The sequence below is a fragment of the Pleurodeles waltl genome, chromosome 4_2 (assembly GCF_031143425.1).
Source record: "Pleurodeles waltl isolate 20211129_DDA chromosome 4_2, aPleWal1.hap1.20221129, whole genome shotgun sequence".
NCBI classification, from domain to species: domain Eukaryota; kingdom Metazoa; phylum Chordata; class Amphibia; order Caudata; family Salamandridae; genus Pleurodeles; species Pleurodeles waltl.
The window spans coordinates 852,825,382-852,849,492 of record NC_090443.1 but is presented as its reverse complement, the minus strand read 5'-3'; the positions used below and the strand labels follow the sequence as shown (position 1 = coordinate 852,849,492).

The following is a 24,111-nucleotide window of genomic DNA, read 5'->3' as shown; positions in this document are numbered from 1 at the left end:
TCTGGTCAGCCTGCAGGGAAGTACCCATGGCTCGGCGGGTAGAGCAGGGGGTTTAGAAGAGCACTGAAGGGGCCACAAGTAGGCACCAAACACACACCCTCAGCGGCACAGAGGCGGCTGGGTGCAAACAGGACGTTGGGTTTTCAATGCTGGTCTATGAGTAGACCCCCGGGTTCACTTAGAGGCTGCAGGCGAAGCCCAGGAGGGTGTCTCGGGCCAACGCCTGGGGGCTGTGGGTGCAGTGTGTTCTTAGGCGTCCAATATCTCCGTCCGGAACTTCGCAGTCAGGGTGGTCCTCGTGATTCCCTCTGCAAGCGTCGTCATGGAGGGGTGGAGAAGTCAACACAGGGTGAGCACATGCTCACAATCTCCTGGGGACCCTCTCTTACTGGGTGGACCACCTGGACACAGGCCGTGGGCTTCGGGTGCACAGAGGTCAGGACTCACACATCCAGAGTGAGGTGAGAGTCCTTAGTTGCAGGTTTTTTTAGACAGAGCCTCTGTCCTCAGGAGTTCTTGGTTCTTTTGGGTGCAGGGCAGTCCTCTGGAGTTGGGCAGAGGTCGCTGGTCCCATTGGACATGTCGTGGTTCTTTTGCAGGGTCTTTGAAGCAGAAGGCAGGCCGGTAGGGCTGGGGCCAAAGCAGTTGTCGTCTTTCTTCTTCTCTGCTGGGGGGTTAAGCTTAGCAGTTCTTTTTCTTCTTGTAGGTCGCCAGGAATCTGGTGAGCTGGGCTCAGAGAGGCTCTTAAATCCTAGATTTAAGGGTGTTTTAGGGGTCAGAGGGTACAAACTTAATATTATTGGTGCCTGTCCTCCAAACAAAGATGGAGAATTCTGCAGGGAGGGGGTCACTCAGCTCTGGACACCGTAGGGGTGGTCCTGGCTGGGGTGGTCACTCCTCCCTGTTTTTCCTAATTTTACCGTTGGACTTGCCACCAAACGTAGGGCTTTGTCCAGGAGGTGGGCATCTCCACTAGCTGGAGCGCCTTGGGGCACTGTAACACAAGGCTTTAGCCTTTGAGGCTCACCGCCAGGTGTTACAGTTCCTATAGGGGGAGGCACCTCCACTCAGGACAGCCTTTGTTTCTGACCACAGAATGCACAAAGGCACTCACTCCATGTGGCCAGAAACTTGTTTGAAAGTGGTAGGCTGGCACAGATCAGTCACTCCTGCACTATCAGTTTGGCTAACATACAGGGGGCATCTCTAAGATGCCCTCCGTGTGCATTTTTCAATAAACCCCACACTGTCATCAGTGTGGGTGTATTGTACTGAGAATTTTGATACCAAATTTCCCAGTATTCAGTGAAGCCACTATGGAGCTGTGGAGTTCGTAATGACAAACTCCCAGACCATATACTTAATATGGTTACACTGTACTTACAATGTCTAAGAATGGACTTAGACACTGTAGGGACATATTGCTCATGCAGCGCAGCTGTGCCCTCACCTGGGGTATAGTACACCCTGCCTTAGGGCTGTAAGGCCTGCTAAAGGGGTGACTTGGCTTTGCCACAGGCAGTGATTTGTGGGCATGGCACCCTAAAAGGGGTGCCATGTCGACTTTGTCTTTTTCTCCTCATCAGCACACACAAGCTTCAAGGCAGTGTGTATGTGCTTGGTGAGGGGTCCTCTAGGGTGGCATAATACATGTTACAGCCCTTAGAGACCTTCCCTCAACACTTGGCCCTTGGTACCATGGCTTACCTTTTAAAAACTGTGTACTTAACTGTGTGCCAGGTTTGTGCCAATTGTGGATACAAAGGTACAGTTTTAGGAAAAGAACACTGGGGCTGGGGCCTGCTTAGCAGGATCCCAGAGCACTTTCAATCAAAATCAACAATAGACAAAAAGTGTGTGGGGGGTAACCATGCCAACAGTGACACTTTCCTGCCACCGTATCTCACTATCTAGCCAGACAAGGTGATTCTCAGAACTTGTGCCCCTTCCCTCCCCAAGATGGTGACCACATTTAATCTGCGTCAGAACATCACCCTGCCCACCTTTTTTGCTCCACCACATCCCTCTAAGGAAAAGGAGCGACTCCACTGACTCGACCCAAAAAGAGTGTTTTCGTTCTACCTTTATCACACAAAAGAGTTCTGGGTAGATGACCAACTCTTTGTGGAGCATGTTGGAGCAAAGAAGGGTCAGGTAGTGCAGAAGCAAACCATTTCTCGCTGGGTCGTTGTCTGCACCAAGATCTGCTACGCATTGGCCAAGAAACATCTTCCTGAGGGCTTGAGGGCTCATTCTGCCAGGGGCAAAGATGCTACCACTGCATTAGCTCGACGTATTCTTGTCCTGGAGATTTGTCAGGCAGCAAAGTGGGCATCTTTGCACACGTTTGCAAAGCATTACTGCCTGGACAGTCAAGTACAAAGAGACTGCACTTTGCCCGTTCAGTCCTACAGGATTTCTTAGTGTAAGTAGAAATATCCGCAGCTTACTGCCAGGAGGTTATGGCTTGGGTATCTATTCAAAGGTAAGGAATCTGCAGCCAGAAGTCTCTATCAGATGAACAAGTTACTTTCCTTCGGTAACACATTATCTGGTAGAGACTCTATCTAGCTGCTCTGTGGATATGTCTAGTAGGGGTAGGGTTTATCCCTTTCAGGGCCCTAGTTTTGCACAGACAAAATGTTGTTTCTATCCATGACTCTGCGTTTTTGGCGTGGAAGAGTTGTGGATAAAAGAACTGACATACGCGTGCCGGGGTGGTGCTTTTATAGGTGACCGTGATGTCACAGATGGCTCCAATGATGCTGACGAAGCCACACGGAGCCGGACAACGCACACAGATCCGAACACCACCACCGGAGGGCGTGCGCAATGTATTGCTCAGCAAAAAGATTCCAGCTTCGAAGCAGACGCCAGGAAATTCAAAGGTAAGGAATCTGCAGCTAGATAGAGTCTCTACCAGGTAATGCGTTACCGAAGGTAAGTAACTTGTTCGTCACCGCAGTGAATGGCACACCATAGAGACAATTGGATTTTGTTACAGGACAAGTAGAATTATTAAGCTACCTGTCCCATGGACAATTGGATATTTTAATAAATTCCACTCTCAAAACTGTATGTAAAAATGGAACAACAAACTTCAGATGGATATTCAGGTCTCTTCTGTTATTTCATCATGGCATTTTTACCTACATAAATTTCACCCCATCCTTCCCTTGCTTTCTAAAGACTGCAGTAAAACTGCCATAGCTCCCTTTATTGATCATAGGCTTTATTATTGCTTCGAATCAAATTAACACACTCCAGACCATCCACAATCAAGCTGCTAATATCCATCACCTTAACTTCTCGTATAACTTCCCACACACGGCACACAGTAACAAACAGGATCACAATTAAAGCCATCTGTTTTATCTATAAATGTCTTTTCTGGATTGTCACCTATCTTTCTTAACTACAAAGTAACCCATTAAATCCCACAGTGTCAACTTTGCTCCACTTCCTATAATCTCTTAACCATTCAGTGCTATAAGAAAGTTTCATTTAGAGGTAAGTCATTTTCTGTTCTCACACCCAGGTTGTGCAACAAACTGCCTGTAAAATTAAAGTCTATTTCTTCAATTTTTCTTTAGGACATAGCTTAAGACTTCACTTTTTTTCGTCCTAATTTCTCTCCTGTTTCCGATTATGACTTTATTGCTTAACGTCCAGAGACCTCCGGGTAAAATAGTGTTTTCCAATACTGATACATAACATAACAGTTTTCAAGGTTTTAAATTACTCTGGCAACAAGGTCCTAGTTACAGAAACAATGTATCTCAATGGCCTAGCTAAGAGACGCTGGACCACAAGGAACTAATACTCAGTAAGTTAAAAATGGCCACTGCCACAAACAAGCCTTGTGAGAGCCCTTTGGTTTCATGGGACATATAGTTTCATTGTCAGTACTCAGATGTCCTGCCTAGGTCATCTAGTAGAGACATAAAGCCTCAGTCCAAATGCCACCAGCCTTATGTTCCTCTAAATGTGCACACTACCTGATAATTCATATTATCTCATTCACATTCCTGTTCTGTGCACAAAGATATCAGGTCAGGCCACAGATCATGTAGACCACCAGATCCTAAGTGTCAAAAACCTAAATTAAGTAAACTAAGTCTATGCCAGCTGGCTAATATAGAAATGAAACATTACGGCCCATATTTATACTTTTTTAGCGCCGCATTTGCGTCGTTTGTTTGACGCAAAATCGGCGCAAACGCACAAAATACCATTGTATTTTGTAAGTTCGCGCCGATTTTGCGTCAAAAAACGATGCAAATGTGGCGCTAAAAAAGTATAAATATGGGCCTACGTCTGACACAGTGATTTAAAGTAGGAATTGATTTTTTTTTTGATTTACCAACTGCATTAATGCTCAAGAATCTGAAAATATGAAGATCACAATCAAATTGTGAAGCATTACCTCTGGAAATGCAAACTATGGCTTTATTTAGAGGTAAAGAAAGCAAGCATGAAAGATAGGCCAGGACATAAACTATGCCTGGAAAAAAAAGAATAGGCCTGTCAGTACAAAAAATGCAAAATCTCACCAAGCAGAAGAGATCCCCATAAAATTATATCTTACTTGTGAGAGAAAGTCAAGTAAGCATTGAAAGGAAGGACCCTATTAAACCGGCAAAACCAAATTTATGTCCCAATTTGGAAGAGTTGATTTTCTGACCAAACACGAAAGATCAAATCCATGATTAAACCCAAAATTAAAGAGGAATAAATCTCAAAAGCAAGTGTGGCTCACCACCAAAAGAGAAGAACAAGGTTGTCCTCACCAGCCCCAAAATTTAGGTGGTTAATGGCATTTGAAGAGTGGTAAATCACAAACTATAATTAGTGGTGAGCATACAGCCAAAGTTGATGGCCATTGAGGCTACTAAGTACTGCCAATCTTCTCAAAAGCATGTTTTTTGCATCTCTAACATGTCATGCAGACAAGTAAAGGTGTAGAACTGAGGCCACTGGTAAAGGAAGATGAGAAAAAGAATGTACACCACAGGCAAGACAAGGAATTCACCCCAATGTAGTTCTATTTCTATTTATTGGCATTTCTAAAGTGCACAGCTGCTCAAATAGGGCTTCCCAGTGCTAGAAGAGGTGAACCTGACTTCAATGTACCAACTCAGTCTCTCTTGGACAACTAGTTCTTGAAAGACTTCCTGAAGCTGATTTTGTCAGGTGAACTGCAGACCTTAATGGGGCGCAAATTCCAAAGTTTGCTTCCCAGACTGACCCTCACATCTGCTTTTATGAATTTTAGTAATCATTTTGTACAGCACATTACAGGATCTTAAGGGAACATGGAGCTGAACTAGACAGCATAATAAGATCAGGCCTGTTTTATGGAAGGCACCCAATGTGATACACAGCGCTTTAAATGGAACTCTTTTTTTTTTTATTGGAAGACAATGGAGTTTTACAAGTAACTTGGAGGTGGATTGATGCTTAGTCGCCCTCTTCAGCAGGCTTGTTGCCATGTTTTGGACAATGTTTAGTCTTTTTAGCATGGACTGAGAAAGATTCAAGAAAAGTACATTACTGTAGTCCAGACGTGAGGTTACTAAAGCTTGACCAACATTTTTTTGTGAACTAATAGTACCACAATTCTAAAGTAGAATTTCCAAAAAGTACTGGCTGAGGTCCAGAACTATCAGGCCAGCAGTTTAGTCTACACAGCTTGTGTTGTTACCTAGGATCATGACCTATGTTTTTCCACCTCTCAGCAGCATCCAATTGACCACTGCCATGGGACATGGTTTAAGGAAAGCCACTTTAGATGTTTCAGGGCTAGCGTGACTCAACTGGGTGTCATCAGATTATTCTCAGAATGAAAGACCATAGGACTAAACTATGAAAGAGGACGTACATAAATATTAAACAATGTGGGGCTCAGCGATGAGCCTTCGGGAACTCCACATTCAAGGAATAAGAAATCTGAATGAAAAGGCCTTTCCCGTACTTGAAAGCTTCAATCATTGAGAAAGGGAAAGAGCCATTCAAAAGCCTGATATTCTACCCCAAAATTGTGTAATCTCTCCAGCAGGATACAATGGGCGACATGGATGTTGAAGGCTACACAAATATGAAGTAAGATAATAACTACACTGCCACTGACACCCAGAGTGCATTTAATGTCCTCGGTTACCACCAGTAGCATTCATTCAGTGCTATGGCCAGGATGGCAGCCCGCCTGAGAGAAGTGGAGCAGATGGTTATTTTCTATATGCTCAGATAATTGATTATTTCCGTGCTTCTCTATCACCTTTCCTAGGAGGGGAAGGAGTGAGATCTGTCTAAAGTTCTCCAAATGTGAGGGGTCAGGGGATGGCATCTTTAGTAGAGCCTTAATTACCACATGTTTCCAGGCCTTAGGTACAACTGCACTCAACAAAGATAGGTTCAAGAGCACCTTTACAGCAGTGAGGACAGTATTTGTCACAATTTTTTAAATATGAGGTGGGGTCCTTCTAGAGTCAGTGTACTGACAACCGACATTGCTGCAATATGTAAAAACCATCTCAAATGCAGTCGATTTTGAAAAATGAGAGTTGGAAACCGTGGCTGATATGGACCCTCTGCACAATTTGCCCACTTAGGATATATGCTGAAAAAAATCAAGACCAGGTGCCATTCATCCATCCATAGGCAAGGGAAGCAATATTGTCCCGCATATGACCTAGACATGGTGTGTCTCTTGATTTACATAGGCTCTCGCATCCTTGTTGTTCACTCTCAATAACACTGTACAACTCAAAAGTTGGATATCCTGTTGGTTAAGGGCATCTGTCTCCAGTTTATTGAACAAGCTAAGCGCTCATAGCGTTAACGATACCACGGAGTCTGCCTTAGCGAGGAACATGCCCACAGGTAGGATGGAAGCAAGTGGATAAACTAGTGAATGAAAAGCTTCCAGAGGGATTGGAATCAAGTGATAATGACTTCTAAAATATGTTTGCTAATGGATAAGCAAGTATTTGGTGTGGTCTTGTACAGTGAAGTTTCTGCAAGATTTTGGAAGTCCAGCGTAAACTGGACTTCTAAATTTGAGCAGAAGGCCGAGTATGACCTTTACCAGAAGCGTTACCTTGACATTACAAATTGACTTGAGACATATTAATTGCAGCTGCAACACCAGAAGAGTAAATGATGGACGTTCAGAATCAAAGCATGAAATTTACCAACAAAAAGTAATGGGTTGTTGGGGTCCTCAAAACCATTTCTAACCAAGTCCTGAAGATGCCATCTAAACAAATTTGAAACTATCAACAGTAAACTCTACAAGTGACCTTCGTGTAGAGTGTGTATTTTCTAGAATTTTAACCAAATAAAAGGATAAAGAGGTAGCCTTAAGTTTACTGGGGAATACAGGCTTTTTCAAAATATACCTTTAAGAGATTTCGAGGATTAATGTTATTCATTCTTTTTTTGCATTTTGTACACCGAACAGCTTGTTGCAAAGGTTCAGAATTTACAGCAGCTTGCTGTTAACTTTAAAAGTAACTGAAGGGACAGGAAAGACCAAATTATGGCAAACGTTCACAGTGGGGCATGAATGCACCAGCGCTGAGTTCAATATATTATCAGCAAAATAAAAAGTGATCTATGACCGTCTGTGTAGGAAATGCAGGAGGAGAATTTGTCCTGTAAACATAGCATGGCAAGAAGACTACTTTTTCTTGAGAAATAAGCCACACATAATCCTACATCATTGAAAGAGGAAACATTTTACAAAAAAAAATGCCTACATCGGGAAAATGGAATGTCTTGCACTTGCAGCCATTGGTCCAACGCTAGAACCATTTACGCAGGTTAGCAGAATCAATACACAGTTACAGCATACCCATATACATCTCCCTATCATAAACTAAAAGAATTGGACAGTGACAGGAAAGCACTCGTACACCTGCTTCCTGAAATACAGGCACACATTGGATCTGAATGTGGTCATGTACGCATTCATTCACACCACTGCAAAGTTCATGCAACCCATTCCTCAATGCCAAAGATGTCATTCACTCCCAATTAGCCTCCTCAAGCTCAATCACCACCATCCCTGCAATTGAGTGTAGAACAAATGTAGCCTTTCATGGCATAGACAGACACCTGATATCAACACCTTGTACACTCTTTCAATCCATGGAAGAGGGACAGACCATTCTCCAAAATGAACTCCTGACCAACACTGAACAAATGCATAAAAGTCTTTAAAGTCACTTCCATGAATCAGAAAACTAGATCTGTAACCAGGTGAAAAAAAGAGGACATCTCCCCAATCACTTACTCTCATGAGTATAGATTGATTAGAAAAGGCATGTGTTGAACCTCTGTAAGGATTTCTGAGCGTTTCCAGATTGCTTCAAAATTTGACAGCCCATCAAGTGGAAAATGTATAATGTATTTGAAGAACATGAAAACTGTATTATATTTTCAGATTCCTGTGTAAAATGCCCTAGTTCTGTTTTAATGCATTCATGTTACCATCCAGCTGTGCATGAGAGTTGGGTCTGTAGATGTAGCCTCAGAAAGCACTTTTTAACTAGCTAGCTGCCTTTTAGTGACTCCTAAATTCTAGTGTGTCTCATTCAATGATAGCAACTTTGCTTTGAGAGAGGTGTCTCTTTGAAATAAACTGTTACTATCTATCAGGATAACTTCTAGTTCTATGCAATATAAATACCTTTATACACCTGGAGCCCGATTCTCAAAATGCACTTTGTAGTATGTTTTCCCTACAAAACGTACTACAAAATGTACTACAAAGTGTAAGCTTTGTCTATACCGATAAGTGTGGAGTTGTCCGCCCCAAAGGCAGAGTCTCTGCACATATACGTATATTTTTGTAGTAAATGTGAGAGGGACACATGTGAGTAGGTGAGAAAAGGGACACACTTACCAATAAAGGGCATGAAGGAATGAGAGGGGTTTAAGGAAGGTCAGAGAGGGGTGTCACCCACCCACACAAGAGTAAGCCAGTTGAATTACTCTTGAGGCAGAGACATGTAACTTCCCCTTTTGTAGTAAGTTTACACTCTGAGGTTGTGAATACCAAACGTAGTAAGCTTAATACAAAGTGTTAATGTTCTCAGAAGTGTAACTTACCTTTGTGAAGCAAAGCCCATAATATTCTCAACTATTAGCTTCTGGTCTGTACCTCTGTCCTACTTATGATTTCTGGTTCAAGTTAAGTCCTTGGAAGCTCTAGTGGTTTTCTTTATATCACAGACCAAATCAGTCAAATCAGAGCCCCATTTGGCTTGATCATGGGATCAGGGCCAAGTCATTATCAGAGGTGTGTCGAAAGCATATTCATAGAGACAGTCACTGCAACATGTCTGCTTTGTGCAACAGGTCTCATTTGTTTAGCTACTTTTTATTAGCAATAGTCACTTAAGTAAACGGGCAGCTTGCTCAGGTCAGGGTCCAAACTGTTGTAATTACTTTAGCAGCCATGCTCCCTGCATAATACATTAGAAAATAGATCCAGGAATAAGAAAGAAACATGACTGGGGTCCTATAAAAACTATTTTCTGCAGTCATAGTCCTACATCCTGACTTTAATCATAAACACATTCTTCCATCCTCTTTCTGATCTACTTGAGTCTACGAATCCACCTTAGTAAAAGAAAAGAAAAGGAACTAATGCATAATGCTCAAATGGGCGTGTGGAGGCCATGGATTAGGCAGGATGCATGCATCCTGCTTTTGGGAACATATTGCAAGAAAATGGGTTATTAGCTGGGGAGGATGTAAGCTATTCCCAAGTAATGAGTCCGAAGTCCTGTTAGGTCTATTACAGAAGTTCAATAGATAAACCTGAGCTCAACCCCTGGTAGCTAGGGCACAGAGCAGGCAGCTTAACGTAATGAAAAGTGTGTAAGTTATTTAGCAGTTCCTAACCAATTATACAGTGAAATTACAACATATTAAAACCCCCAATCAACGTCTGAAAACAGAGGCAAATTTAATTAGAAAAATTACACCACATGACTAAAATCATGCAAGGAGTAAAGCCCCAATCAGAAGCTACTGTTCTTGGTTGTCCGGAACATAGGTGTGATTGACACAATAGACCTGGGGATGGATACTGTCGTAGCTGGACTCTTCCACTAGACAAGACTGCTGGTTTAGGAATGACAGCACTTTTGTTTGTAGGCGACTAAGCCAATCCTACAACAGGTCGCAACTGTCTGCCCAACCCTCTCGGCTCACAAGCAGTACCTCACCGAAAACCCAAATAATAAAAGGTGATTTCTGTCAGCCTTTACGCATGGACTCAAGAGTGCCACATCTCAGGGGAGTCGTGGTTAAACTGAGATTACCCTTTTCTCCCATGAGCAACAAGTCTCAATTACACAGAGGCAATGAAAGAGTTGCAGTAAAGTTTTCAATAGGTTTTATTAACAAGACTGCAATCTACTGTAAAATGCATGGGCTGCAATGATTAGGATAATGAACAATGTAAGAAAAAGAATTGTAAAAATGAGAGTCATTAATATAAAGACCCCTACCATCTTGCAACAACATGAGATGTGAAGTAGGCCCTAATACCCTAGCATGATGAACCTAATCTCTAACCTAAAGGGAGAGCTAGGTGTGATAAACCTAATCTGCCAGTACCATGTCCATGACCAGAGCCCCCAACCCTTGTTACCTTAGAAAGAGGTCTCTAGATCAGACTCGGTGGGGACAGGAAGGTTGGGTCTGCATCAAGGCGTTGCGTAGGAATCCCTCTGATAACCTCGTCTGCATGAGATGTATTTATGCATATCTTATAGGACCCCTGACACAGGTAAGTTCCCGAACAATAGATAAGAAGGCATTCTTGGGGTGGCAATTATGTAAACAATTCCCCAAAAAGTACAATATGTTACTGTCACACGTAAGAGGGAAAGGGACATGTTGTGTTTTTTTGATTCAGCTCTGCATGCTCCTGAAAGCTTGGAAGATGGTAACTTTAGTACAGTAAACCATTCATAGATGCCATGTTCTGAGGGGAAGACGGGCACTTTTATCTGGAGCACTATTCCCTATTTTTCTAAAAAAAACTCAAAATGTTGCTACATTTTGCCTATTTTCACAGTCCCCTCCAAGTGAAGCCACAAACCGTGGGCATCTTTAGAATCCCCAGGAAGTTGGAAAAAAGGACACAAATTTGGCATGGAGCTTACATGCACAAACAATTATGGGGGCCTAAGAGTTAACTACCCCAAATAGTAAAAAAATGGGCTCAGTACCGGGAGAGGGGGAGGCCTAGCAGTGAAAGGGTTAAACATGTGAACAGATGCCCAAGACTCAGCTCTGTTAGTTAGGGAAGTCCCTAGACCTCTGCCATACCTATAGTTAGATAGCCGTTATCACCAGAGGACAACAGCACCCAAGCTAAGGAAATCAGCACTGCACTGTTAATCCAATACAATGGTCAACAGTGACCATGAGTGTCTGTTAGAGCAGTCCTGACATCCAAAGAACAGAAAGTTGTTGGATTATGTAAAAGATAGTGTTCTTGATGCTTTTTAGGATGTGCCCCCAATGTCAGAAGACTATCTACATCTGTATGTCATGCATTGAAGAAAAAAGACTGGAAAAATAGTCTACTCAGGTTTAAAGTACACCCTTAAATACTTGGACTGGCAATCCGAATCTGTGTGTAATCCAACTTCTCTCACTGAACCAATGAATTTATTTTTTAAAGAAACTTCCCACCCAACAGAGACCGAGGCATGTTTTTAATTTGTACTATTTTAAAGACTGACTAGTACTTTATATAGTCATAGGAGCAGAGTCTTTGTAAGCCCTGCAGATTCAGCTACGTGAGTCATTAGAAGAAGCATTAGGAGAAACTGCTTCATCACCCTCATCAGTAATATATATGTAGCTGAGATAAGCCTGTGGCATGTACCATACAAAAAGCGTCCATGCTCTGGCACAGGGAAAATCAGTGTCATAGGAGTTAAAAAAGGGCCATCAGCAGTACCTACATCTGCTCCTCCCTGATCATCAGGTGTAACCATGGTATGAAATAAATGGAAGGAATACAGCCAGTAAGTTTCCTGGCCTTGTCAACACCACTGCTGCTTTACCCCAAACCAGGATTTCCAGAAAAGAACACTATAAGAGTATGAAGTGCAGGGGCATCAAGGATTAGACTTGTAGTTCCTAACTAATCTAAAGTGAACAATTGAAGCAGGGACTCTGCCCAATACCTAACTCAGATATTGCAAATGTTGAATAGCCATCCTGTCAGTTGGTACACTAATATTAAAGACATATGTTTAACCAGTGGTGGAACTGATTGAGTCCTGCAAAACCCCACCAGTTGTTTCTATTTGCAATAATGGTGGAATCCCACCTCATGTGGATCACAGAGTTTCTCCTCAGACGATGTGCCAGGAATCTGTCATAAATACTTCAGAAACCTTTATCTTCAGTTGCTTCAGTATATGGAGGATGCTGGGACCTGTAGGAATGGCGATGTAACTTTTGTCACCATTAAAGAGATGTCTGGTTACTGGGAAGATTATGGCCACCACGTGACACTGTATCCTGAGACACAGACAGCTAGAGCCTGCTGATACTTCACAAGATACAGCAACTATTGCCCGAGACGGATATCCTCATCACAAGGAAGTGCAGTAATCCTAAATTGGTACGTAAAATAAGCTATGTAAAACACTAGAGGCCAGATGTATCATGCAGTTTAACAGTCGCAAACGTCCCGATTCTGTGAATCGGAACATTTGCGACCCATAACATGCATTTCGGTATATGAGTTCCAAATTGTGATTTGGTCACAGGTTACAGAATCTCAATTTGGAATTGCGAATACATACCAATTCGGTATTAGGAAGGGTATGTTCAGGGCGTCCTTTCCTATTACCGAATCTCAGCGCTATGTAAGAATGTTTTGTGACCAAAATGCGGTCGCAAAACATTCACAGTTTACCACCTACTTCAAGTAGGTGGTAACCCATTCACAAATGGTAAAGGGTCTCCAAGGGACCCCTTTGCCTGTGTGAATATTGGTGAAAATATTTTTTAAGAACATGCAGCGGTCCCATGGACCACTTCCTCCTCTTAAAAAATGAAAAGTAAACTTTTAATTTTTCTTTTTTAAATGCATCCTTTTTTCCATTAAGGAAAACTGACTGAATTTTAAAAAAGATTACTTCATTTAAAAGCAATCACAGGCATGGTGGTCTGCTGACCCCAGCAGGCCACCATCCCTGTGATTTTTGCATTCCCTAATGGGCCAGAAATTGCGACCTAACTTATTATTGTTAATGGGGTAGGTTGATTTGTGACCCATTAGAAAACGCTTAATAAAACTCTATACATTAGGAATAGCACTTACCTAATTGTGATTCGCAGAGAATTGCAATAAGGTAATCACTATTTCTAAAAATGATACATCTGACCCTAGATTCTGAGACAAGTAGAAATTCGGCAAAATAAATAGCACACCATTTTGTTGGCACGGACCTAAAGCCTGTATTAAATTCCATTCCTTTATCCACAAAGTAGTCTGAATTAATCACTAGTCCAGATTTGAAAATGCAGTGAAGCAATGGGCAAGCAGGAGAGCAATGAATGGTGCAAATATCAATGTGCAAAGATCATTACCATCGAAAGCACCAGTTGATGACCAAACGAGAAATGAGATCCTTAATGGGATACATTATACCTTCACATTTTGATGGAGAGATAATGATGTTCATCAAATTTTCCAAAATTGCAAATCCAAGAGCTCTGGAGATGATGATTAGTAGGTCCTATATAAATACAAATAAACTTTGCCTAAGAATGCAGTTGAGCATCAGTGATGTATTATACATGTATTGCATTAAACGAAGCAATATGTTGTTGGCATATTCCCCATACCATTCCCAAGAGCCATTGAACGATGTCATCAATTATGTCATTTAACATGCCATGTCTGATGTCATATGTTAGGTCATTCATAGTGCACGATGGAAGCACGAGTTAAGGTGAGTTTAACCATTACAGGTGAATTTTAGCGGCTATTTGTTGTTGGTTTGTAACCGTAACTGCACTTTACCTATGTTGTGATGTTAGATATTTTCTGAAAGATCATTTTCTGTTTTAGGCAGTGAATGCATATCACCTGAGAGTGCGCCGGAAAAATCCAGTAACAGGAAGTTATGTGAAAATGAGCCTACAGCTGTATCAGGTTGATCATCGCAGCTATCTTTTGGACTTCAAAAGCATTGATGGTAAGTGTTTCAGTATGAGAGAAGTGGTAATCCCATCCCTGCTTTCAGGTAGCTTGTTTGTGAGAAATCTCTTTTGGAGACCCCAAAGCAATCAGAAGTTACTGAGTCCCTTTGTATCAATGAGGGCCTTTTACCTCTGATGTCTTTGGGCCACTCGTAGGGTGACCGCCTGGCTTTGAGGCAAATTCTGGACAGGACTGTAAAAAATTCAGGACAAAGGGTCAAAATTCAGAACACAAATTCAGGACAAAGGGTCAAAATTCAGGACAAAAATCCAAGAACAAACGTCAGTTTTCCAGACACAACCAAGAGCAGCCATGCCTCACTATGTTTTCAGTGCATTTATTTACTCTTTTTTACATAGCACTATTTATTCACTGAGGTCTTTTTCTGATTGCCTCCTGGTATGCTACATTCAGGTGTCACATTACGTCCTTGTTCAGTAGTAAATGAATGCCCTTCAGCACTGTGTCAAGGCCATCACCCCTACCCAAATCTGCCCAATCTTTCTTGAAGAGAAAGTTACAACAAAATTTGATTATGTTTCCGAACATTTTAAAACTCCTGGCAAACAGTTTGGGAAACATTAAGGTAATTAACATTATGCTAGTTTAAACAAATTGAACAAAAACATCTGGCTTACCCCAACTGCCCTTGTACTTTCAACCTAAATAAAATTTGATGAGGCAGGGCGCAGATGGGGTGGGTGACAGTCTCACACCTAATTTCAGGATGTGGGGTACCCACAACTTGTCTGTAGTCTCACAGCTCTAGAGTGTGTGTCTGGGACTACATTTATCTCAGAACTGGGAGCCGGACTACCAATTAAAGATAATAAAAGAGGACGATGAAATCGAGATCAAATGGGGATTGTTGCTAAGAACCGGATAAATAAGGAAGAGAACAAGGTGGGACAATTCCTAAAATCGGACAAGATGGGTCCACCAAGAAGTTATTGGGTACCTGGGGAGTTGTCTTTGCACACAAGAGAGAAACAGAAGAGGCACTGTCAAGTGGTAGAACAAGCAACACCCATCCACCTTGACAAACTCTTCTGGTGCAATAGTTCACTGTTCATGCTTGTGAAGGGCGAGCAGGGGCCAGATCCCTTGCAAGGTGCAAGGTAATTGCCTGCTTTGTCCATGTCTTTAAATGGCTTTGAAATTGAGTAAAAGTCTAACTAGGGATCTGGGTTATTCCTAAGTGTAAAGTAGACATAGAATCTTCAAAATATTTGGGATGTAAATTGCACAAACAAAATGTAAACATGTTAAAATGTAATTAGTGTTTCTTCAACATATGGCAGTGTTTTCCCCTTTATATACAATTAGACCTCAGATTAAACTGGGAACTAGTTATCTTTAAATACCTAGTGATTAATATCTAACATTCTCCCACTGATTTGCATGTTGGAAATCTCGGCAGAGCGTCACGGTTCCTCCAAGCCCAGTTTGCTTTTTGGTCTTCTATTCTGCTTTCTGTAGGGGGCCATGTGGCACTAGTGAAGATGGTGTGCTACCCCAATGATAGTATTATTTTGCAAACCTTCCCCTGCTGGTTCTTCATTCCTTCTTCAGACATGCCACACATCTGATTTGCTCGATGCAGCGCCATCGAGTAGCTGTTTCCACTCAAAAGCCACCCATGACTGGGGGTGGATTAGGTCTTCTGGACTCAGAATGCTATTATTCAGCTTCACAGGTCCAATGGGTGGCTCGCTGGCTTTCTGCCCACCTTTCTGCATGAGATGGGGTTTATCAGTAAAGACTTTTAAGGAAGGCTTACTGCATTGCGCATTGTTTCCTACTGACCATTCTACGGATCACCATCCAGGGTTATCATGGACAGCTTTTTCATGCCTTGTTAGAACGTGTAAACTCACTGACACGAAGAAACCCTGTGCTTCTGCACTACCTTTTCTAACCCTTACCACTCTCACAGGTCGGCTGAGCTCAGAGCAACTCCATCAGTGGCATGCTGAAGGTGTCTTAAAATTGGGGGATTTGTTTCTGGATGGCGAGCTACTAAATTTCCAAACCCTTGTGGCAGACTACCATCTTCACCCCGTTCAACTCCTTACTCACAACCACCTTAAATAATCATGAAATGCCCTATTTTGTGTCTGCCTCCTAGCACTAACCCTACAGGAGGAGTGCCAGAGGCTATACACCATAGGAACTGGTGGCAAACTGATAGAATGGGTGTACGGACCTTTCCTGCAACATGGAAACCACTCCAGGTCTTCTCATCATACTACCTGGGTGATTGATGCGGCCAAACCTGCAAGATACGGACTGGGCTAAAATACTGGACTTTCCCCACAAAGTATCTCACGGCTGTCACTTTAAGTACATCCTACGTGCTTCCTTGGTAATACATTCCGCCTGTTGCTTGCATTGGCCCTGTGGTTTGTAACTCACATTTTGTTGCTTTCAATTTGCTGGCTTTGTTTGTTTTAGGCTATGCAGCTTGAATTCGTCCCTTCCCTTGCCCAAACCTTATTTACAGTATCCTTCCGAGTGCTCCTTTCTGTAAACAAGCCTTTAAATCTTGTTCTTATCTCATCACATTTACTGTGCATTCAAAGAAAAAGTCAAATGTCGGGCTCTGTCTTCGGTGGGAACATGGGGCCAGATGTATGAAAAGTTTTTGCACTTGCAAACGGTGCGAATCGCAAAAAGCGGCAGTTTGCGAGTGCAAAAACATGGTCTGCGATGCATGAAAGGCATTCGCAGACCAAATATAAGAAATCGCAAAAATTTTGATTTTTTGCGGTGCGACCTGGTTTTGCGAGTCGCATTTTGCGATTCGGTATTTCCAGTAGGAAATTGCGAGGTGCAAAATGCAAATCGCAAAATCCAAATCACAAATAGATGCATAAAAAAATCGCAATTAGCGATTTTTCGCAAAATGGCATTTTGCACATGCAAAATACCACTAAGTGAAAGCAGGTGGTAACCAGGTGCAACCTATATAAAGAGGCCCAGAATGCCTCAGACTCTCTACCACAATGGCTGCACTCTACGTCATGGCGAGGAGGATGAGGATCCTGGCAGGTTTGAGGAGAGGGAGGAGGAGACAGGAGCGCATTTTCAGATTACACTTTTTGACCTGACAGAGGAGGAAATATTTGAGAGGTATAGGTTGAACTCAGCCATGATACTTGACCTGATAGCTGAGCTACAACCCCTACTGCAGCGCAGAACACTAAGGACACCAAGGGGATCATTCCGACCCTGGCGGTCCAAGACCGCCAGGGCCGGGGACAACGGAAGCACCGCCAACAGGCTGGCGGTGCTTCCCAGCCCTACCGCCGCGGTCAGAAAAGGGGATCCGGCGGTTTCCTGCCGGATTTCCCCTGAATGGGCTGAATCTCCATGGCGGCGCTGCTTGCAGCGCCGCCATGGAGATTCCGACCCCCTTCCCGCCATCCTGTTTCTGGCGGTTTTTACCGCCAGGAACAGGATGGCGGGAACGGGTGTCATGGGGCCCCTGGGGGCCCCTGCACTGCCCATGCCACTGGCATGGGCAGTGCAGGGGCCCCCTAACAGGGCCCCATAAAGATTTTCACTGTCTGCTTAGCAGACAGTGAAAATTGCGACGGGTGCAACTGCACCCGTCGCACCCCTGCAACTCCGCCGGCTCCATTCGGAGCCGGCTTCCTTGTTGCAGGGCCTTTCCCGCTGGGCCGGCGGGCGCTCTTTTGGCGGTCGCCCGCCAGCCCAGCGGGAAAGCCAGAATGGCCGCCTCGATCTTTTGACTGCGGAGCGGCCATATGGCGGTAACCGCATGGCCGTGGTCAGAATGACCGCCATAGTATCCCCATCCATGTGCAGGTATTATGCTCCTTACACCTACTCGCCTCAGGGAGCTATCAAGGGGTCATAGCAGCGGCTGGGGGGGTGTCACAGAGCACCCTCTCCAGATTCTTCAATGCATTTATCAACGCCATGCTAAGCAAACTCCAACAGTACATCAGATTCCCCTACACCCCACAGGAAATACAGCAGACAAAAATTGAGTTTTATCAGATAGCAGTTCCCCCACGTCCTAGGTGCCATAGATGGCACACATGTGGCAATATGTCCACCATCTGTCACATAGTATGTGTACCGAAACCGTAAACAACAACATTCCATGAATATACAGGTGATATGCAATGCCTCCTACATCATAACTGATCTTGTGGCCAGGTACCCAGTGAGCACACATGATTCGTACATCTTTCGCCACAGCGGCATTCACACAAGACTGCTAGCTGGGGAGTTTGGTGAAGGATATCTACTAGGTAATGTCACTCTTTACACTGGCGCATAGTTAACAAACCCTTGTCAGATGGCTGAGGTACTCATCACACTTTCCTGTTCCTCCAGGAGACAGTGCCTACACAGTGCGCACCTACATGATGACGCCCTACCTCAATCCCACAACACCGGCAGAACGGAGATACAATGCAGCACACAGGGCAACCCGCAACATGGTGGAGTGCACATTTGGCCTCCTGAAGAGTCGCTTCCGTTGCCTCCACAAGATTGGAGGGGCACTACAGTACAGTCCAGAAACCACATGTAGAATAGTGGCTACTTGTGCAATCTTGCACAATATAGCTACAACCAGGGGCATGCCTATAGAAATCAGTGACACTGAATCAGATGAGGATGACGATTCCATACCACCTCTACAGCCAGCAGACAGGACCAGTGCAGCAGAGGGACGGCAAAGGCGTGCTGACATCACACACAACCATTTCAGACGTGAGTATGTATAACAAAATTACACTGACAACTGTACCTGTAGTGATAGGAATTTATTACCTTACGTCAGGTAATTAATTGTGAAAAATGAAGTAAACAGGTGAATAAGAAAACCGAAAATAAACAAAAGAACTGAGTCCCACACTATTACATCATAGTGGGAACACCAGTGATAATGCAGCAAGAGTCACTTCCTCCTCCCTCGCACACCACTGGGGTGCCCAGTTGACTCACTGGCACCCTGAATGTCACCCTCAGTGGCAGTGCTGCGCCTGGCACTGCGCCGTCTGGTGTCTGAAGCAGGTACTTGCACACTACTGAGGCTCGAGGTGTCCTCTGTGTCCCCCAAGGCAACCTCACTGGGAGTGGCCGACCTCTGTCCCATGACTAGTTCAATCACATTGGTGATTTGGACAAGGCCCTGGACCACATCCCTGCTGGTGTGTGCAGCCTCCACCTGGGCCGCCACAGCACGACAGGCGATGAGTGCGGTGGAGTTGGCCATCGTATTTGAGGACCTGCAGTAATTCGCAAACATGGTTCTGAAGCGGTGTTCATGTCTGCGTCGACTCACCCTTTCGTGGCGCAGCTCCTCACACAGGTCACGCACTGCACTGGTAAGCTCCCTAGTGTCCTGAGAGGCCTGCACCTGTCCCTCACGCAGCTGGGTGATTTTGTTGTTCAGGGTGTCAATTCGCTGATGCAGGCTAATCATATGTCTGTTGTGGACTCTAAGGTTCCTGTCCAGACTCAAAATTCTCCTGTTTTGCAGCCGCTGTTGCTGCAACATAGCAGCCTCAAGTCCACCGAACAAGGATGTACCCTCAGCTGCCTCCTGCGGTTGCTGCTGGGACACTGTGGCACTTCTGCGATGTGCTGAATGACCCCTGTACTCTGGTATCTGGCTGCGCCTATCGGGTGCAGATGGTGTGCTTGGTCCCTCCTGCTGCACATCGGAGTCACCACTGAGGTCTGGAAGTGGCAATCGCCTGGGCCTGCGGCACACAGTGGAGACATTGACGGACCCACTGGTGTTGGTGTCAGAGGGCTGCTGTGTGTCCGTCTCCCCTACCCACGGAATTTCTGTGGCTGCTGTGCCAGGCCCACCTGCAACAACAATATGCAGCATGTCAGTTCTGTATGTTACATTATCTGTCCAGAAATGGCAGTAAAGCTATAGGTACTGCTCTACATGGTGTAGTGTGTGTTGTGTTACCTTCGGTGTCACTATGCTTGCTTACATTGTCATGCTACTGTCTGTACTAGTTTGTGGACCACAACTCCCATAATGCATTGTTGTGCTGCTACTAAGATGTGGACTGGACTACTTCACACACTACTTCACATTACATGCTAATTCCTATGGGGCTTTTTTGCATGCACATATTGGGTTCACACGACAACATTGCACTTACCTTGGCTGGTACTTGGTTGAGCGGAGGTGTATATATCTGTGACCCCTGTCACTGCTTCCGGTAGGAGTGTCGATTCCACCAGGTCCTCCAGTGGTGTGGCAGGTGGCTCGGTTGGTGGTCCTCCTCCTGTGCCCCTGGCCTCTGCAAGTCTTCTTGCCACCCTCTCCTTTGCCCGGGACCGCAGGTCATACCAGCGTTTCTTGATCTCCTCAATGGAGCGCTGTGCCACTCCAATAGCACAGATTTTACCTTGGATCTCAAGCCAGAGTCTTCTCTTCTCACTCTCAGGCACCTGGAGGGATGATTTGCCAAACAGGCGGTCATGGCTCCTCACCACCTCTTCTGTTAATACCTCCAGCTCCTGTTCACTGAACTTGAGTTTGCGCTTCCTCTCCTGCTTCTCCTGTGCTGCACCTTGGGGCTCCATTGTGGCTCAGGTGATGCTGCTCCTTCAGAATGCTGCTCAATGTGGCTGGGCTGCTCTCCCTCAGGATGCTGGTTTGGGTGTGCCACCTGAAACTGCCTGGGATGACTCATTTCCTGCTGGTGATGTCACCAGGCTCCTCCAGGTGTGCATTCTCGAACTTTCTCGCATTTTGCTATTTTTTACCAAATCGCAAAAAAATCGCAAATTGCGAGAATGCAAATTGCGATTCGGAATATGGGCCTCGCAAAACACAAATAGCGAATTTTAAGAAATCGCTAATTCCAAATTGCAATTTTGTTACATGGCCAATTGCGACTCGGAAATTGCGATTTCCTAAAAATCGCATTTTGCGATTCGCAGACCCCAGTTTTCATACATCTGGCCCCTAGTGTTTACTTTTCTTTCGGTGACTTTAAATTGAGAGGATTTATGCGACAATCTTGCTGGATACTAGGGTTAGGAAAGAGTTTTTTTTATCACATGACAACATTTAAATAACCTTCGGAATATATCAGAATTAGGAGTACAAATGAAGCACATTTTTGTTAAATCTGAACTGTGCTAGAAACAAATAACTTTATATGATTAAAAAAAATCATTGCATTAGGTGATGCAATTTCCACACATCGTCTGTGCACAGTATAGTTTGATTTGAAAAACTGTATGTCTGTGCAGATGTAATGGTCATTTCAATCAAAAATGTTTGTCTGTAATGGCAGTGTGTTACCACACCATGCATACTCCACACCACTCTGCTCCACACCACTGCACCCTACTCTGTATCACTACATTGTACCCCACTCCATGACACTGCACTACACTCTTCTCCATTCTGAACCACTCCACATTATGCCACTGCACTCTATGCTACTTCACACTATGCCTCTATACCAGTCTACTCTATGCCAATGCACTTTACGCCTCCCTGCACCACAGCACTCTGCGCCTCTGCACACTATACCACTCCAGTCTATGAAACACCAATCTAGACCGCACAACTCAACTCTATGCCACTCTGCAACACTACACTGTACGCCACTGCACTCTAGGCTAATACACTCTCTGCTATTGCACTTTACTCTGTAACACTCAGCTCTATGCCCCTGCACTCTACATCAATATATTGTACATCACTCTAATTTTCTGTGCTCCTCTGTATGCCGCGGCACTCTACACCACTTTACTTTATGCCATCACCCTCTATGCCACTTTATGTAACTCCACTCTACCCTGCACCTCTCCTTTCTAAGCCACTTCAATCTACTGTGAAACAATCTACTTTATGCCACTGCACTCTGTGCCACTGCATTCTATGCCACTGCACTCTACCCTGCACCTATCCACTCTATGCAACTGCACTCTACTATGAAACAATCTATTCTATGCCACTGCACTCTTAGCCACTATGATCACTGCCTCTAGTTCAATGCACTCTACACCACTGCACACTGACACTGCACTGGCCTCCACTATACTCTACACCACTCTACTCTGTACAACTACATTCTGCACCAGTCCACTCTATTCCACTGCACTCTACACCAGTGAACTCTAAACAACTGTACTGTATGCCACTGTCCTTTACTCTACACCACTGTACTCCGTGCCACTGTTCTCTGTACCACTCTACACCACTGCACTGACATTCTACTCTGCAACACTGCACTCTACACCACTCTACTCTGTACTACTGCATTCACTGCTGCTGCACTCTGCATCACTGCACTTTACGCCACTGCACCCTAGACACTACACTCTAGTCTGCACTGCACCACACTACAATACTCCACTCTGCACCACTGCACTCTATGACACTGCACCACTCTGTATTACTGCACTCTCTGCCACTCTATTGTATGCCACTCTACTCCACTGCACTCTGTGCTACTCTATCCCATGCCACTGCACTCTGCGCCAATGCACTCTAAACAACTGTACTCCACTGCCCTCTACTCTGCACCAGTGTACTCTACTCCTCTGCTCTCTGTGCCACTCTACTCCACACTACATCACTGCACTGACCATCTACTCTGCAACATTACACTCTCCGCCCCTGTACTGTACACCAATCTACTCTACTACTGGATTCTACACCACTGCACTCCATGCCACTGCACTCCATGCCACTCTACTCTGCATCACTCCACTCTACGCAACTGCACTCTATAACACTATACTCTACTCTGCACTGCACCACTCTACACTACTCCACTCTACACCACCACACTCTCTGGCATATGAGTCTACTCTGCACTCTATGCCACTGTACCACTCTACACTACTGCACTCTCTGCCACTCTGTTGTATGCCACTCTACTCTGTCCCACTGCACTTTAAACCACTGCACTCTACGCCAATGCTCTCTAAACAACTGCACTGTACCCCACTGCATTGTACTCTACACCACTGTGCTCTATGCCACTGCTCCTATGCCACTCTACGCCGCTATCTTTTAGACATGCTAAACAGCAGTCACTCTGGTGTATAACATGGCTAAAACACATTGGCAAAGCCAATAACTCTTGCATAGACGAGCCCCATTGGCTTTGCCAATGTTTGTTAGTACTATGAGGTACCGAGGTCACTGAAAGAACTGTGAATGTGCAGTCCTTATTTTAGACATGCATTTGACGCCTCGCCAGGAGTAGTAAGCGCTATATAATACAATTATATCAAAATATAGGCTGCTACAAAATGCACAAATACATTTAGGCTAAATACACAGCTCACCTTGGAACACCCTTATGGTACCTCTCTAAAAGAGAATATCTTTATCATCAGAAAGCTTCTAGTGACTCCTTTGATTAAAGTCAATGCATGTTTTCAAGCCCCTTTGCATTTGCAGATTTACCAGTTACCCACATTTGCATTTCTTTAGGGAAGGAGCCACCCCGGCAAGAGGGCCTTTTCTTATTAGTCTGGTCCTTCCTCCCTCAGAGCACAGGAGACTCCCTGCCTTTCAATCCAGCTGGGTAAACTGATCTGCCCATAATTTCACCCTGACGTCTGTTGTCCTTTTGGTGAAAGGCTAAAATTACAGACAAATGCTGTCCGTTAAGATTTTCATCACGGACAACGAACAGCAGTGCGAAATTACAGGCAGTCCGTGAAAATTTCAGACAGATAGTTTAGTACCCTAAAGGCACTCTAGCCACTTGGTTGCGGAACTTCAAATTGGAGACCAAGTACCCCTTTTAGTAATGGATTCTCATAATAGTAAGGCAGAGCAGTCCAAGGCTGACTTGGGGATGTGCTGTGGGTAAACACCT

The 24,111-nt window shown here is 44.3% G+C and overlaps 1 protein-coding gene across 2 annotated transcripts in view; it reads left to right on the top strand.

The window, feature by feature from the left end:
* The window catches only part of PRKAA2 (protein kinase AMP-activated catalytic subunit alpha 2), a 275,147-nt gene that overhangs the window by 207,795 nt on the left and 43,241 nt on the right, over window positions 1–24,111 (top strand). For both annotated transcript variants that reach the window (XM_069232599.1, XM_069232600.1), the window contains exon 8: window positions 14,120–14,246. In XM_069232599.1, the coding sequence (XP_069088700.1) occupies window positions 14,120–14,246 (127 nt within the window). The remainder of the gene's footprint in view (window positions 1–14,119; window positions 14,247–24,111) is intronic.